This window comes from Lepisma saccharinum, chromosome 18 (assembly GCF_977018435.1).
Source record: "Lepisma saccharinum chromosome 18, izLepSacc3.1, whole genome shotgun sequence".
In the NCBI taxonomy this organism is placed as follows: Eukaryota; Metazoa; Arthropoda; class Insecta; order Zygentoma; family Lepismatidae; genus Lepisma; species Lepisma saccharinum.
Genome location: NC_139246.1, coordinates 54029673 through 54048159, shown reverse-complemented (window position 1 = coordinate 54048159; position 18487 = coordinate 54029673). Strand labels below are relative to the sequence as shown.

Below are 18487 nucleotides of genomic sequence, written 5' to 3'. Positions count from 1 at the left end.
ACCATACACTGCCCGTATCATTCGGTAAACGATTTACCCAATTCATAACAAAACTATATGCTGTAACGTTGTTCCATCTTGGTGCGCGTATTTTGTACGCTGCCTGCACACGAGCAGCATCTGACGCATGCTTGCCCCGATACCGACTGCCTGTAACAGATTGAAACATGCACTGACGGGAAGTTTAGATATAACTCTTTGCAGTGTTGCCAGAATACGGTACCTCTTTATTTGGTTTGGTTCTTTTCTTTTTATGAGAGTTCGGTTTCATTATGGGCGGACCTCGTATATATGAATTATTTTATTACATCTTACACGTAATATATTTCTGTTGGAATAGGTGTGTTGGAATGTGAATTACTTCCGTCAATCGACATATGCGTAATAAATAACCCATTATATGTTATCTTTTACAGCCTACGACATTTTATCGTTGTGCCTATTCAAGTAATCAACAAGCATGAAGTGGTTTGAATGTTGACATGAAAAGAATAACAAGACTATTTTATTAAGAATAAAGTTCAATTTTACATATATTTCGGTAAACTTCAAATTTTATGTTTCTAACCTTATTTAATTCGCTATTATTGAAGGTTAGACATACACCAAATAGTTTCCATAACAAGACAAAACTCAGATCGATTGTATGTCACATCATGTTAGCATTATGTACATCATACTGACAAAGTTGTTTCATATTTCTTCCATTATTAGTTTCTAAGAAATTGTTATATATCGAGTTATTTAGTTTATTTACTAGAACATTGTAATAGTGAGAACAACCAAGATTGCATCAAGTGGATATTTCGCACGTCTTTCAGCGTTGTTCGAGAAATTAGAATGGTGACTTTTTGAACGACTCATTTTAACGGATCTTCTTAGTGAACAAGTACTAATTAGTCAACTCTTACAAATGAACGAGCAGAACCTATCACCGTTGAACAATTTCTGTCCCTTTCTTTTGTACTGCCTGTACGTATTATGCTTTTTCAATCGTGATTTTTCATTAAAAAGGGAAAGATGTTAATAACCTCAATTTTAATTTTTATATTGATCTCGAAAACCTCATGGCTTGAGCGTTTTGACTGATTGAGTTTCAATTCAAGTCCACTTTTTGTACAGAAAGGTTAATCGATACTGGATCTACAGTTTAATGTGCGATCCGAATCACTACCCTCTGTCCCAGATATCTCTGGAGCAGGTGAACGAAAACGAGTCTCTGCGCAAGTAGTGACGCGAGACGGATCCACCAATGAACACTCGAGAGGAACGGGATTGCGTGGAGAGGGGAAAGCGACTGCAGTTACAAGCTTTCCCAGCAGCATGTACTGCTTCGCTCTGCCCACTCGATTTTCCCTCCTCCTCTGCCGCTATACACGGCCTTGCTCCAGAGATAACTGAGACAAGGTATATGTATTATGAACTTTGTTATTACTAGTCTTATGTTAGCGTACAACTTAATTGTGTATAACTTAAAAATGTATTTTATGTTTCATAAATAAACTTTTAAAACAGGACTCTTAAATTTCCCATACCCTGTCTCAACTCTCTCTCTCTCTCTCTCTCTCTCTCTCTCTCTCTGCCGGACCCTGTGGCAGAGTGGTTAGCACATCACGCTGCGACGCCAAGGGTTCCGGGTTCGAATCCCGCTCGGGCTTGGTTGTTTGTGAATGTCCATTCATCAATTTCATCATTTCATCACTCATGCCCATCTTCGCAAATTATCCAAGAGGCACAAAACGCGATGTAAAATAAACTAAATCAATCAATCAATCAATCAATCATCTCTCTCTGGAGGAAGCAAAGGAAAACAAGCCTCTGCACAAGTAGTGACGTGAGACGGCTCCGCCAATGAACACGCTGAGCAGTATTGCGTGGTGGTGTGGGGGATGGGGGGGGGGGGGGGAAGAAGCGACTGTAGTTACCAGCCGTAGCAGCAGCGTGTACTGATACTCTGCCCACTAGATTTCCTCCCCTTGTCTGATGCTATGCTCGGCCTTGCTCCTCAGATAACTGAGACAGGGTATAGGGAGGACTTTTAACCCCCTTCCCCAAACCCGTAGTCTGTAGAGTGTTGGTAATATATTTTAAACACGTGAATTCTCGCGGAAAGAGTAAACTTCTTTGCTTAATAAACATAGTGTGAAACATCATTGGCCTGTTATGTAAACTACTTTGCCAATTATTCATAGATATATTTCTTAAATAGAATGTTAATTGTTACTATGAACAATAGCAAATATGTTACTATGGTGACACATGTCACATTATATGGAAGGATTTCATATGAACAAAGAAATCAAATGTGAATTAGTTCAGCCTATTTGTTCCCAGGCAGAGAACGACGATACAAAATATTTGCTGGTAAGGGTTCATGCTTCTTTATCAACATTTTTCTTTAGTGTGGATTAAAATGTATTTGTTCGAGAAATCCTGATTTCAGAATAAATGGGGCATTCCAGCGTTACGTGTGTGACAAGTTACACACGATGAACTCATTTCATGGAATTGTAAAGTACTTTGTGGTGTCTGCTGACAAATCAGAAAAGAACTTGAGTATGATAGTATATGATGAATGCATGAAAAGCATCAACAAAAGTGCGTGACGTGTGTGACGATCTAGAAATGTAGCAAAGTTTGACTTGTGTTTGTTTGTGAAGCATATAGGCTGCAGATGCTAGGAGCTTTTATTAGTTAAATCTGCAAACTATATGCATTTACAAACATATAAACCTTAATGCAATTAAAAACAATAATAATTTCCATAATAATTCATTTTGTTATTTACATGGAGCAGGACCACTAATAAGAAAAAGAACTAGAGTAAAAATAATATTATTTACTCTTAAGCTACTTGATTCACGCAGTTCTGAAAGTCTAGCTGGCGAGTTATTTCAAGGCGCCTGTAGAATCTAAACCCACTTTGATACCAGTTAAATAGATTGGAGACACATTAAAATCGGATATTTTGTGTTTCGCATGGTTCGTACTTACCAATTGTGTATTGCGGAACATAGTTCAAGGTGTCATTATGCTTTTTACACGAAAACAAACACAATTTTTCACATAGAGAGTAATTTTTGTTATTCCTTTTTCCGCTTCCTTAACACACAATATGGCGGGCAAAATTTGACTACCGTAGTGGGTATGCAGTGTTTCCTACCTTCTTCACCGAAAAATATCTACTATTGTGTTCGTCACGTGTGCAAATTGTACATTATGCACGGGTAGCAGACGGATAGACCCACGAACCATTCACGGATAGCCCCACGAACCATTCCGATAAGGTTAGGTTAGGTTTTGTTAGGTTAGGCAAGCATAGTTAAAAAAAGGGGTTGGAAACACTGACAGGGGTTACGTCATCAAACGTATGACGCAGCATCCGGTTCACGTAGGGAAAGCAATGGCAATTGTGAGTCGGTGAGATATTTCTCTTGAAAAATACATGATTTCCCGGTCAAATAGATTCAACGATGAAAGAAAATACCTTGATGAACGTTGGAAACCTTACAGAAAGTCATTTCCGTAAGTAGTTTCTTCTGTAAAAATGAAGAAATGTGTCTCTGATGTATGAAACTGTTACCCTAACTTTATCATGGAATAACTCTATCGTCACAAAAAAAAACAGACTATTTGTTCTTCTTCCTCGTAGCTTGATTATATCATGATTACACATATCATACAGCAGAATCACAACGTTTCTTAATGAGTTTTAGAGGATTTGTAACCTACAGTGAAATGATTTTTTTGTAAGCTTAGCCTTCGAGTGTAAAAGAAGATGTTGCTCTTTCTGCTGGTACAGTGGGATCCATGAGTATTAACGTGCAAATTGTCCATCACAATGTTGGTGCACTTTATTTGACCCAATGAGAGCTTCAAGAATTAAAAGAAAACTCAAAACAAGCTGTTGACAACTTATGCAACAACGTACATAAAAATCAATCGCTTAAAATCTCACAGGATGTACGAGAAAAACTATTGAAAATAGTCAAGGACAATTTGCACGGTAATACTCATGGATTCCACTGTACAGTGGGATCCATGAGTATTACCGTGAAAATTGTCCATGACTATATTCATTAATTTCTCTCTTACATCCTATGTGTTTTTGAGCGATGGATTTTTATGTATGCTGGTGGAGAAGTTGTCAACAGCTTGTTTTGAGTTTTCTTTTAATTCTTGAAGCTCTTATTGGGTCAAATAAAGTGCATGAACATGGTGAGGGACAATTTGCACGGTAATACTCATGGATCCCTCTCTACGTGGGACCTGAACATGATGAATTGGCAAGAGTGCATTAATGAAGATTGTCTATTCATGATTCCGAAAAAAAATCTCATATCTGATAATTGACGACGAAGAGAAACATGTATTTGAAGAATGGATAGAATATTATGTTTGCAAAATTTGCAAGGGTTGGATAACTATGGTTAACTATCCTGATTAAGAAATAATACTATTTTGTCTCAAAGTTGATGTGCTATTGAAATATGATCATAGTATAATAGTTATGTATGACAATTTTGAACCGTACAGCCCTGATATTCATGTATGGGGTTTCAAGTTTTCTCACCCTCCCCTTCCTCTTTCATATTATACGATGTATTCTACATGCACTTTCAACCTCTTCTGTAAGTCGCCAGATTTTAGTATTAGCCCCGTCCAGTTCGCTGCACTTTTTGACTGTCTCTGAACTCGCGCGTCTAGTTGGTTACACGGTGCAACACCGACTCGTCTACTTCGTTGATTTGGTATCAAGTAGTGTATTAGGTGTCTGCACCCTTTTGCACTACGTTCTGGAGCGGTGTAGTGTGTGGTGTATAAGGAAGTGGTGTGTGCTAACTAATCAAATTAACGTTTGAAAGAGCAGACAGGCATTTGTTGAATCTTCTGAACTTGAACACCGCTATCCGTCTACTTAGTTAAATAGTACAGCGAACTAGACGAGGCTATTGTTAAAACATATAAACATTCCGTGTTTCATACTGTGCCTTTTCATGTATGCTATGCGAGTTAAATTATGGAAATGAAGCAGTCACAAATGTTACTGCGAGAGACTGGTTTATTTGTAAGGAATGTCGAATAAGTTAGTTTTATATGCTCAAAAACGTTTTCCTATTGCACATTATAATTAAAACCATTATACCAAACATTGGAGGCACATTGCATAGTTTTTCTGATTCCACTCTACGTCCAGTCCCGATTAGCCTATCAGTGGATAAGTGGACTTAAATCAACAAAACAAACAAGCAAACACCAAACCAGTCGCCAAAAGGAGGATTCACATACATTTCGAAATAATACTATGCTAAACAGTGGAGGCGATTGGGAGGGCAGTTGCCCCCCTCTCCATACTTTTTACCCCGCACTATGGTCTCTTAATGCTAACCTTGTCTACCAAGAGAAAGTAAACAGTTCTTGCCTCCCCAATTTTGAGTTCTTGCCTCCTATACCCAGTTTTGACACCCAATCGCTCCCACTGTTGCTAAATAGTATTAAAAACTGCATGTAATACAATTTACAATAAAGCACGACTAACTCTTTTCTTCAGGATTTGTCAAAATGGAGGGAAATGAAAACGCAGGAAACAATACGCAAGCTATGAGGACGTACCGGTTCAAGAAGCCCCACTCTACGCTCCAAGATATTATGTACGAGAAGTTAAGTTTGATGCTCCTCGCTTCCAAATCCATGGGGAAATTTCATTCGAACAAACAATGTGTAAAAGACTTCTGCAGTCAGATGCCGCAAACAGTTCGCTCCTCTCTTCTTGAGAAAGCATTGTCCACAGTAGATGAGAGCAGGGAAACGACAGACGAGATCCCCGAATCAGTTTACATCACGCAGGTGCTGTTTCAAAAGGGGTCAAAGAAGTTGGACCTACAGTACTTGCAAAGTACCTTTGTCGTCGAGATCCTCTTGCATGTAGAACAATATGGCGCAAATTTGGAGATATTTAAGTTGCGGATTAAGGAGAACTTAGCTTTTCCTACAAATATATACCAGAACTACATAAAAAGGATGTTGAACACAGCTCGAAATTTGGTTGTTTTAGAACTACCGCAATTTTGCAGCGATGAAGTTTTAAGATCAATAGGTGAGAACTGCCCTAGACTTGAAACTTTGGATGCCACGAGATCACAAATTACAGACAAAGGTCTGCACTACCTCACTCAAAACCTTGTAAAAGTTCCAGAGCAAACCAACGGACCTGTTCTTGACTGGGCAAGTTCATTGTTTGGGATTCCTGGCGTATTAATGCCTTTGCAGGAGCTCGTTCCTCCTGGAGAGAGCATTGAGAGCTACGAGAGGAGAAAGAGTCCGTTGTGCCAAACTCTAAGAACCATGAAATGTAGTGCTGGCTGTGGTATCACCGATAAAGGTCTCCTGGTTGCCTTGCGCCTGCTGCCCAATCTGGGATCTTTTGGCTGCTGGACACTGGATAGCTTGCTTTTACGTTTGGAAGCCAGCGTACAAATACATCAGCTCCCGTCCTTCAAACTCACCATCGTCTGTCTGAGCAAGTTAACAAAGAATTTTTTGAACTTCGTCATCACTGTATGCCCAAATATTCAAATCTTACACATCTGCACACCACTCGTATATATTCCTGTCACTTTCTTCAATGAGTTCGCCTCACTGTATGAGTTGTACTTGGAGGATATTCTCATGTTCCAGATGGATGAAAGTGCAATACAGCAATCGACACCTTTCAGAAATAGACTCAAGTCGCTGACGTTTGATAAAGGTAATTATCCCTGCAACCTCTGTGCCATACTTAATTTCTTTCCATCACTCACGAGCCTTACGGTCAATATGCAAATGATAATTTGGAACCAGAATGAATTATTACATATTATGACAGAGCACCAGAACATCAGTTATATCAACCTGTGTGTAAACATTGGTGCCGAAATACTATTCACTCTCTTGAAGTTTGCAGTGAACCTGGAAGAAATTCGCGTGAAGAATATTGTGCAAAGACCCCAGAATTATTTGGAGAGGCTGTGCACAATTTCAGATTCTCCTAAACTGAAGATTTTTGTCGTATATGGCGCAGCTTTCTTAACCACGAAAGAAGATTTGATGTTCTTTCTTTGTCATTTCAAACACATAATGATGGTCGGCAAACTTCCGTTCAGATTATAATCACGCCAAATAGTCTTATCTTGTTAATGTCTTTGAATTCAACACATTATTTTTTTTCATATGGAAAAACTATGCAGAACTAAAAATTGATAATACAGAGTATTGAATTTTCAACATTTGAAATGCAACTTATATAGATGAAGAAATTGTATTTTTCGATTCAATTTAATGTACAGTTAATGTTAATACAGCATTCTAGGATTCTAATTTGTTTCTTGATTTCATAATTTTAGAATCTTCAAGGCTCATAATGCCTTATTACATACACCACTGTTACTGTATACAAAGCTATATGTATTGTAACGATCTGGGAATTTGGATCAATTTTAATTCTTGTTTGGGTAAATTTCAACCAACCCTCGTATAAACTTTTCTTCTTTTGTGGTGGTATAACTTTTTTGTTCCAAATCAAAGCACTTTCTGTCGTTGGGCGAAAGGGAACGCAGAGCAAGCTGAATCTTATATTTTCTTTAGTCCAAGAATGCGTCTGTTACAGTTGGCGCTGCATTCTTTTCTAGGTATCTTTTGGAAGGGGTAATTGTTGTAAGCTAAAGATAACTTTTACTTAGGGAGGACAAAATTACCCAATCCAGCAAGTATAAATGATGGGTGATTCGTCACCAAAGTTCATTCTGTTCTTGGGTTTTGAAGTAATCACTTCGTCCATGTTTTGAGAATGCGGGCATTGGGTGGGAAGTGGTTGGTCAGCCCTGTCCTTACGCAACCTCCGGCATTTTCAGAAAGCCACCCTTAGGACTAGTGCTGGTCAGTGCAGTCCTTAAGGGGGACAACGCGTGTTTAATAACTGACTACGAACTAATAGTCTCGCACTTTAGGGTCCAGGCTTTAGAATGCGGCAAATGTGTGGGGAGAGCAGCTGGTCAGCCCCGTCCTCTCGCAATGCTCTGCATTTTCCGAGGATATGGTAAAATATATTGTTTTATTTATTGGGTTGCAAAGGTACGGATTGCGGAATCAGCATAGAAAAACTTATTGGTCGCACATTTCTTATAAAAAGGGAAGTATATAAGTGAATTCTGTAAGGTAGCATTTGTGGTGTAAGTGCCCGAAGATGGCTTGTAAAGGGATGAGATTGAGTCCCCATTAACAATTATGAATGCCGGCCCCGTGGTGGAGTGGTTAGCACATCGCGCTGCGACTTCAGGGATCCTGGGTTCGAATCCTGGCTTGCGCATGGACGTTTGTGATTTCTATTCATCAATTTCACCATATCATCCATCACTCATCCCCATCTTCTCAAATTAGCCAAACGTGGCACAAGAAGCGAAGTAAAATAAATCAAATCAAACAAACGAATGCCTGAACATGGAGTTTACTCTTCGCAACATCTTAATTGACCGCCCTGAAAATATTCAAAGTCCTGAATTCGTAAATTTGGCAACATAGCGCTTCAGAGTCCACAAATAGTATCCAACTTAGCAACAGTTTTTCTTTCTAAACGAAAACGCTCTTGTGAATTTCTTTCATTCTTTCACATTCCATGAAGTTAGAAACCATAAACCAGTAATATAATACGCAATTAAACAAAAATCGTAAATTGGAAATAGAAATGTTGATTTTTTTAAGACTATTCGTTCTGAAATAGAAAATAGGGGAATTTATGTGCAGTTGGAAACACTGAATTCGTTCTCCACCACCTGGAGAGAATTGAAGTCACATACTAATGCAATGAAGCAAATTTCTCTCGATTTTAGGCAAAATTACAGCAAAGATAAATTGCACAATACCGGACGATTCTACAAAGTGCGTCTTTTCCCTGATCTGTGGCGAAACATGGTTCGGAACTCCGGCAAAATGTTATTTCAACTTAGATCAACTTGTTTTACAGGCTTTCATGTTAGCAATCCCCTGGAGCAGTTGGTTAAGCGGTCGTCTCGTTTTGCTTTTTCGTCAAGAACTAAACATCGTAGGTTCAAATCTCACCCTCTCCTGATTATTTTTTTATTATCGTTATTTACGTAGTACGAAGTGTTGTAGCCTAATAATGTAATATAAGATTACATTAAATCACTGTAAATATTTATGCGATGCATACCTCGGAAATGTTTCTACTCATCTTCTTGATTTTTCAGTGATTGGCAGGATTTTTGGCAAGACCTTTCTTTTCATTTAGCTGCCAAAAGCTATGTTAACACACATTAAGAATTAATATATCATAAATACGTGTTCTTAAACAGCATGTTGTAATCAAGGTGTCCCCGTTTTAATATCAGGTGGAGGCTCATTGCACAGTGGTTCGGATCCCACTTTAAACTGTAGGTCCAGTCCCGATTAGCTTTACTGTGCATAAAGTTGACTTAAAACACCAAATCAACCAATTCATTTCCTTTCAGAATGGGCCTTCTATGATACTGTAGTCGGCCAGCATCCGAAAATACAGTTCTGCTTCGCGTACACCAGAGTGTAATTTCACTTAATATTGTGACTAATTTTACTTTAAAACCACAGATGAAAGCGATAATAGTGTCCAGAAAAAGAACCTCAAAGTAGTCTTCACACAAAGTACTTTAATCCATTGCCAAACATTTCAGTTAAGAATGATATTATGCTTTTCCATTGACCGTATTTTCGATTCATAGTGAATTTGCTAAAATGACAATGTCAAGAAATCTCAATATGTAAGTTTTACTAGTAATTGCATTTAAAATGCACGAAACAACAGGGGAGGAGAAAAATAAACCTTAAAAATAAGTAAAAATGCAACAAAAACTGCTATGAATACCGACAAATAAACTAAAAGCCAAAAAAGGCTGAAAAATGCCAAAGAAATGTAAAATAGAAAGTGTTTTCAGGCTCTAACTGAAGGGAAACGGACATGATATCAGTAGAGCCCGGAAGTTCAGGCATTTATTTTCGTTAAAATAGGCAGGCAAAAAGGCATTTATAATGTGGTAAATAGGCACTAAAAATGAAAAAAAGGCAAAATAAACCGAAAAAAGGCACAGTTAGAAGTCGCTTACTTTTATCTATAATTTCTGGCAAAATGTTAAAAATCTAAATTGGGAAGAGCAGTTCAATTTTCTCCGTCTTGATTGCACATAACTACAAGGTGCTTTTTAAGTTCTCAACATTCATTGATAGTCGTCTGTCAGAGAGAATGTTTTTCATAATAGAAAATGATCTTTCTACTTCGACAGAAGTTATTGGAGCATACATATAACAAGCTAATGTAGCTGGACTCATTTTGGTAACAGCATTTTAACCTTTTAGAATATCACAAATTGTTTTCAATTGTTTCAAGTCCTCATTTGCACTCACTACCCGTTAGCACTTTTCCGCAACAGCTGACCCCTTTTCTCCTGGCACTTCCATCATCTGCTGCATAGATTCCTCGAAGATTTTCATGGATGCTATAATTGTAATTGTCTCTGGCAATGCACCATAATGTGCAAAAATTAACTTGAATAGCACAGGAGTTTTTTCACTTCACGAATTGAAGCCGCTTCATTTTCTGGAAGAGCATCGATCACCTCACTGATTTTTTGAAGGTTGTTAGCATAATATATAGCTGCTGATATCCAGGTTCCCTATCTCGTCAAGACTGGTTGCTGAGGTAAACTAAGTAAGCTCAATCGCAACTTCCTGAAATTTTCGGGTTCGAGAGGGAGATTTCAGAAATACTTTCTTTTGTGTTCGAAATCAACCTGTCCACTTCAGCAGTCAATTATGCACAAGAAATGTTAACCGAAAGGCAATATCCTGACTCAGCATGAAATACTTTTTTCTCACACTTTTCTCCTTCAGCAATGTTGAAACATGCGTGAGTTCAATATTAGTTAAATAAGGCGAAAATTATTCACATAATAAACGGAAGAAAAATAAATGCCAACAACGTTTTTTGGTAGAAAAACAATTTATATACACATTTTTTTTTTAAAAAAATGTCAAATTTCATTGGAAAAGGCAAAAAAAGGCATTATAATGAAAAATAGGCAGGGGGGTCCCAAATAGGCAAAATGGGCAAAATGAAAAAGCTTCCAAAACATTCGAAACAACATAAGAAACGTACATCCGGAAAAATTTTATCAATATATGCAGTAGATAAAAAGAGGCATTTTGCCAAACTTCCGGGCTCTAGATATCAGGTTTGGCATTGTTTTAAAGAGTCAGAAAGAAAGTTGATTTTTCCTCAACTTCCGGACCCTAATTACTAATTATGACCATTGAAAAAGTTGGAGCGAAGGAGTCGGCTTACTTAAATGTTTCTTGCTGAGGGATCGTATCGTCCCATTTCTCCACTTTCTAATACATAAAAAAAATCAAGTTCATATTTCGAAAATGACTTGAAGGTTTCCACCACGAAAATATGTTTTCATCGTTTGAAGTTCGTTAGTATTATCTTGTATGGTTTCCATTGTTTTATTTTCACACATATTTTATATTTCATACGTTGAATATCCCTTTCCTCTCTCTTTTCATACAGTCTTTGGAAAAAAGCTGAAGTTTCTTGGCAACCGGGTTCTGGTTCAAATTACTCCTTTTCGCTCTCCTGTTCCTACCTTAAACAAATAACAAAATACTTTGTAACTAAACAATTGATTGTTCAAAACACGGAATTTTTACACAATTTACAAAACATGACAAAAAAACCAATAGACATGTTCATCATCTTTCCCTTTCATCGTTTCTCGATTTTTTCTGAATTCCTTTCCTCATGAAAATTGTCATGAGGAAATTATAGACATGACATTATGTGTGAATTGGTTTCTTCAAACGGGTAGCTAATCATAACATGGCCTACCTGGAGGAAAGGTAGCGTGCTTGATTCTCACGAGGGAGGTCGTAGGTTCGATTCTCCACCTAGGCAGGATTTTTATCAGGAGTTTATCGTTGGATGTAAAGTTCATCCACCATGCTAAGAAGTTAAAATTGGTCTCTGTATTTCCCGAGGTGAAAGGAAATAGTAAGAGAAAGTTGTTTCGATGATAGGAGGAAGTCACATGCCACGTGGAATGCGCAGAATTTAGTTACGTAGAGCTAAGTCTGTAATGGTGGTATCGAATATTGCAAAGTTAGTTGGGAAGGTTTGTTATATCTGATACTCGTAATTTCTGTTCAAAGAAGACAAACAATTTTTTGTTTGTCACTCACTATATAAATACTTATTAGTAGTTTCTTATCGAATCGGCATCCGTCGCAATAACCATTCACTTATGTTAATTGGCGATTTGCTATTATTTTTAGACGCATGGTAACATGGTGGTAAGGGGAGAGTCCGTGTCGCTTGCGCCGAGTCATTTGCGCCGAGTCATTTGCGCCGAGGGTTCTTATCGGTTCATTTCCGCCGCGACATATGTCAAGACCTTCCTTGGTGGTAACGACACCGTGAGGGGATTGACAACAATCATTACGAAGGAACGGACATAAAATTACCAATCTTAGAAATTTGAACTCATTAAACGCTCTCCTTCGTTACAGTACTGTACTACATCACTACTTAACATAACTGTATATCTTTTTTTTAGTATATCGAAATCAAATTATCAATATTTTAGGTGTCAGTGAAGAACAAACAATACATAATTTAAATAACATTACATTTTGCATCTTGAATACATATATGTGATTTGTGAATTAATCATGATGTGTGAGTTAACACAACATATGAACAATAAATAAAAAGAAGTTTTAACTTTAAAAACTGGAAATCTGCAACTTCTATGGGGAAATATGCGCAGAAGGGACGTCCCTCAAGTGTGCATCGGATTCATTTTTTAAATATTCTAATGTCAACGGTCTCTGTTCAGCAAAAAAAAATATATATATGTATGAGAAGAGAGTGGGATTTGAACCCGCGACCTTTCACGCTTGACGAAAAATAGGAAAACAGGGTGTAACCAACTGCTCTATTTTTTTATTATTTACAATATAACTATTACATACTACTATATTTTAACAAAGTTTAAACATACTTCATTTGTAGTTACATTCACCAATATTACATTATTGTTGAGTCATACAGTGTGTGTTGAACATAGTTTGCATATAACTTTTTTTTTTTACTAGGTAAAATTTTCCCATATTCACTTCGGTAATAGTCCCTTATATCGTTTCCTGTTTGTCCATTGAAAAAAAAAATATATCGTGTACGTACCTATAATCCACTGTATCGCTCGATGCTTTGTAGCAGGGAAAAAATTAAATTCCGGAAAAATTATTAATTTCGGAGTAATACACTGAACTGATGATCGACTTATATGTGCTATCATTTTTTGGAGTACCGGCCAGTCTTGTTTTGCCTTTCCACAGTGCGTCATCCTGTGTGCTATTGTATCTTCTAATAAACACTGCTCACAATTAGGGTCTGAACTAAACCCCAGTCGATGTCGTTTTGCTTTATTATCAATTAGTTCGTGAACAACTTGGTACCACTGACTGCATTGTCTATTGGATAAATGTTTTGCCGAAATATTGGTGAAAATTCTTTTCCAATTATATTGTGGGTGTTTCTTCACTATGTGCGGCGTATACATATTTTGAGTAAGGTATTGATTATACAAATCTTTAACTGTTAGCTGATTATGGTCTATATTCTTTATAAGTCCATATAAATATTCCATTATAGCTTCTTGATATACCTTTTGGGAAGTGGGAATTTTGATCTCATTCACTGGTGCTTCTAATGGAATGTCTCTTATATATGTATACCCTGGAATGTCCTCGACATTTTCTTTAGATTGAATCATCGAAAAATACGGATGATTAAACAAAGCTTTTGTTTTTTTACCAACATCCACCAAACTCATTTCTCCTTGATGTTTTTGTGAGCTAAGTGTCTGCTGATTCACTCGGAAAACTTTTCCTGCCCAAAGGAACCGGTTTAAACTTTTCTTTATTCGTGCTAAGTTACGATTATCACATGGCCAAATTTGGGCTCCATACCACAGTTTTGATAAGATATATACATTTGCTATTTTGACTCGCATACATAAAGTGAAGGGTCGTTGTATAAATTTGTGTATGGTATAATTAATATTCTGATATATTGATTGATTGATTGATTGATTGAATTAAAATTTGTGGGTGCGTCGGCACTTAAGGCCATTTCGCACCCTTCTATGTATACGGGGAAATGTCCCCTTATCTAAAATTCTGACTTAAAAAATATTCTGATATATATTATCATAACTAAGTTTTATGCTTTTTGTAGTGTCGTTTGTAAAAAACACTCCTAGGATTTTAACTTGATCCACTTTTTTAAATGTCACGTCAGGTAAGCTGTTCATGTTGTTTTCCTAATGTTAAGTAACACGTTTTAGTCATATTTACTAAGGCACCAGATTCTATTTCATATTGTCGTATACATTCCATTAAGTTCTTATTCGCTGCCTGATTTTGGCATATGACTGTGACATCGTCGATATAAGCTCCAATCGTAAATTCCGTTCCTGTATTGTTATCATTTACGGTCTTGCGACAGTGTTGAAGGAAAGGTGCCAAGGCCATTACAAAAAGGGGTAAACCTAATGGGCTTCCTTGCGGAAGTCCACTGTTGACTATGCATTTATTAGTTAAAACCCCATTGATTTTTGCCTTTAAGCTTATATTTGTAACTAATGTTTTAATATTTTCGTACATTTGTCCATGAATACCCATCTTTTGTATTGTTTTTAACAAAAAACTATGTCCCACTCTATCGAATGCCTGTGAATAATCAATCGCTACGAGGTATTTATTTGGTTGGGAGTCTTGAGATTTTATTATTTCATCTCGTAATAGTGTCAATAAATGGTTTATTTTTTTTTCTCCAACTACTCCATATTGATATGGTGTAACCAGTTTTGTCAAAATCAACTTTAATCGATTTGCTACACATCTAGTCAGTATTTTATAGTCTGTGTTAAAAAATGTTATTGGTCTGTAATCTTTCATCTCCTTGGGTTGACTATTTTTTGGTATTAAAATTATTATTCCTGTTGTCTCATAATTTACTAAATTATTTTTGTTTAATACTGTATTAACCTATTTTGTTAAAGTATTACCCATTGTTGGCTATAAAACTTTATATGCATTAGTCGCTATTCCATCTTCCCCAGGTGCTGTTCCCCGTACTCCCTGTACTATTGCTTTATACACTTCTTCATTTGTGTATGGTTGGTTTAATCCAACCATTTCTTCTGATTGGAGGATTGGTATGTATTTGTCTAAATATTAACTAACCTTCTCATTATTTTGATATGCGTTTGAATATTTATTTTCCAAATATTTATACACTATTTGTTGTATTTTATTCCCCTCATTATGCCCTACTCCATGATTATCCTGCAGTTCTGTTATCAGACTCTGTATTTGTCGCTGATATATATTTGTTACGTGAACTAAATTTATTTCTTCTTCAATATCTATGTTGGGGAGCTCACTGTGTATACGTATTCCTTCTACTTTTGTTTCCTGTAGGCGCAGTAGTTGTGCTTTTACTTCTTTAATTTTCGTTTGCGTGTCACTGTCGTTTTTCTTTTTCTTATATAGGTCATTTAATACTGCATAATGGAAATTAAATTTATTATACCATTCGTGTTGTTTTTCCCAGGAGTATTGTTTACAATATCTTTGGAAATTTGGTTTAAAAATTTCTGTCCACCATCTATTAACATTTTGTTCATATATTGATCTCTTAGTCCATTTTTCCCACTGTTTTTCAAAGCCAAATCTAAAATCTTCTTCAATTAAATGTGATGTATTCATTTTCCAAGTTCCCCTCCCTATTCTAGTTAACCTTACCGGTGACTTCATTGTTGTAATTATAGCATGGTGATCACTAAAAACCACCGGTTCCATATGAACAGAGGTAATATTTGATTTTAGTTCACTTGAAACATATCGCCTATCTATTCTCGAGGCACTAGTTGCAGTAACGTATGTGTATCCGAGTTCGTTGCCTCTTTTTTCTTCTTACACATCCTTTAACTGAAAATTGTGCACCAATTTTTGCAAAGCGTTTGAAAAATTATAACTCGGTGTTTGATCCACATTACATAATACGCAATTAAAATCCCCTGCTAAATACATTGAACCTGCACTACCTGCAATATATTGTGGTACTGTATATGTATAAAAAATACTTCTTTCGTTCCGGTATCTTGATCCCGACGGGGCATAAACGTTAATTAATGTCAAGGTTCCCAATTTCCCCATGATTAATCTTCCACTGGATTCTTTTTGTACTTGGATAATTGATAGTCCTTTATGAACTAAAATTGCAGTTCCTGTACCACTTGAATTATAATTATTATATTCTATGTAATTTTGATTACATTCTAGCGAATTGCGGCCTACTTCTTGCAACATCGCAACATCTGTACTTTTTTGATGCAAGAAACTACGTAGTGATTTTAACTTTGTTTCATTTTGTATATTATTTATATTTATATTTGCAACTGGTATTACTGATGTTTCCATATTTCTATATAATGCTATTAATAGTATTAAAATAATCCACACTTTTGTATAATACATATTTTCCATATAAATAAATTACTCTAAATACTATGTTCTTGAGCTGCCTTTTCGCTTTCTTTACTTCGATTACCATTCCCCATCTTCACTACTGGAGAATTTAATCCAATAATTGGAGCACTATTTGAAAAGTTATTTCCTAATCGTCTGGTAGAACGCCGTTTTGCTATAGAGCTTTTTGTTTTTGTTTTTCGTTTAAGCTTAGTTTCACTTACCTTCATTTGATTACTATTCTAACTCCCACAAGTGGAAATGAGATCAATGTCTTCTTCTGATTCTTGTTTGTCACTCAGTGATTTAGTGGCGGATGCAGTTTCCTCTGGTGATAAGGTAAGGGGGGAGGGATGTGTCCATGAATTCTTCCTTTTTCTTCTCACTCTTCAACAATTCGCTTGAATCTTTTTCTTCCTTCGAGTGTTTTTTATCTTGAGGTTCTGTCGTTTATTTATTTGCTCCCTCCTCTTGTGTTCTTCCTATTTGTTTTCCCATCTCATTATTACTGGTTGGCTTCATTTGTGAGGTAACCTCATTTTTCTGCTGATTTGATGTACTAGCTAATCCCTCTGAGCTTACTATGCCGGTCTCATTGGACAAAGCTGCCTTACTGTAGGTTGCCTTGACTTTCGGTGGGACCCGTAGGGTAGTCATTTGCCGCTGGTTACAACTGTATCTTAAATGTTCATCCGAACCACAGAACTCACACGTTGGAGTTTGTCCCGTATATATCACGTGTGCCTTATATTTGCCAATAGTTACAAATGATGGTATTGGCTTCTTTAATGACATTTTTACTGTACGTACGCCACTGGGCACAGGGTAACGAAACTTTTCACTCCACATTTCTTCTGTCACTTCATCCACTGTTCCATATTCACTGAATTTCCCGTGCACTTGTCTTAATTCAACTTCCATAGGTAAATTAAATACACGTACGTATTTCACTATTCGACTTGCGTCGCTAATTTTTACTTTCACTACGTTCCCATTATCGTACCTAAATTCTAATTCACCTGGGTACTGTTCTAGCAATTTTAACATTGTACGTTGTCGCACTAATTTCAAATAAACACCTCGCGCAGTTGTCGGTATTTGTATTGCTAAAATTTCATCAATACTAAGTTTTAACTGACTGTAAATGAACTCATGCACGTCCATTGCACTGGGTTTTCCTGCTCCATATGCGAAATTTATCAGAATGGTATTTTCACGTTCCATTGCTATCCTTTTTGTTCTTATTAACTATTGTCAAATACTATTACCGATCAGAGTCCTATTTTCCACTTGGCTCAAACACTCGCACTCGGTTTTACGCGTCACGCGTTATCTAAACCCTCACGACTGCTTAGCTTCGACCTGCCTCTCCCGTGGCCAAGCACGGACTGATCTACGTTAACTTCATGACGTAATATTCTTAAAAACATGTTGACGTTTATGAAGACTCCCACCTTCCTGTGTTCCAAGCACATTTTCTCGACAAGTCGTGAAAAATATTATTTTTTGAGAACTGTTCGATTTTATGCAAGCTATTGTAAATAAAATGTCGCATAAACTCGTCACAAATTTGCTTCTTTCTGCACAAACTTGATGGCGATATCCTCCAGGTGGGGATAAACTGTATTCAGTGATTCAAACCCCTCTAATTTCAAGTCGAGCAAGCAGAATCGTAAAAATTCCTCAAGGTTCTTTTTCCAATTTATTATTTCTGTTTGACTGTGTATTATAATAGCGGTTTATAGTTTCTAAGTTCATGGAAAGTGCGAAATTGAAAACCTCTCACAGTAGCGTTTTTCGTCTAGTGGAAGGACCAACTCAAAGTTGGTTACTCTCACTTGGAGCCGAAGTGCAATGTTGCTAAGTCTAC

General features: G+C 36.8%; 1 protein-coding gene across 1 annotated transcript; it reads left to right on the top strand.

The window, feature by feature from the left end:
• The first annotated feature begins 2256 nt into the window (after positions 1–2256).
• On the top strand, positions 2257–7336 carry LOC146002085 (uncharacterized). The gene is made up of 2 exons (XM_083139802.1): positions 2257–2364; positions 5552–7336. Exon 2 carries the CDS (start codon positions 5563–5565, stop codon positions 7147–7149), a length of 1587 nt encoding a protein of 528 aa, XP_082995928.1. The 5' UTR covers positions 2257–2364; positions 5552–5562; the 3' UTR covers positions 7150–7336.
• The last annotated feature ends 11151 nt before the right edge of the window (positions 7337–18487 follow it).

Bases quoted from the DNA above. Each gene is read 5' to 3' on its own strand.
- LOC146002085 (XM_083139802.1), top strand. From the start codon at position 5,563: ATGGAGGGAAATGAAAACGCAGGAAACAATACGCAAGCTATGAGGACG.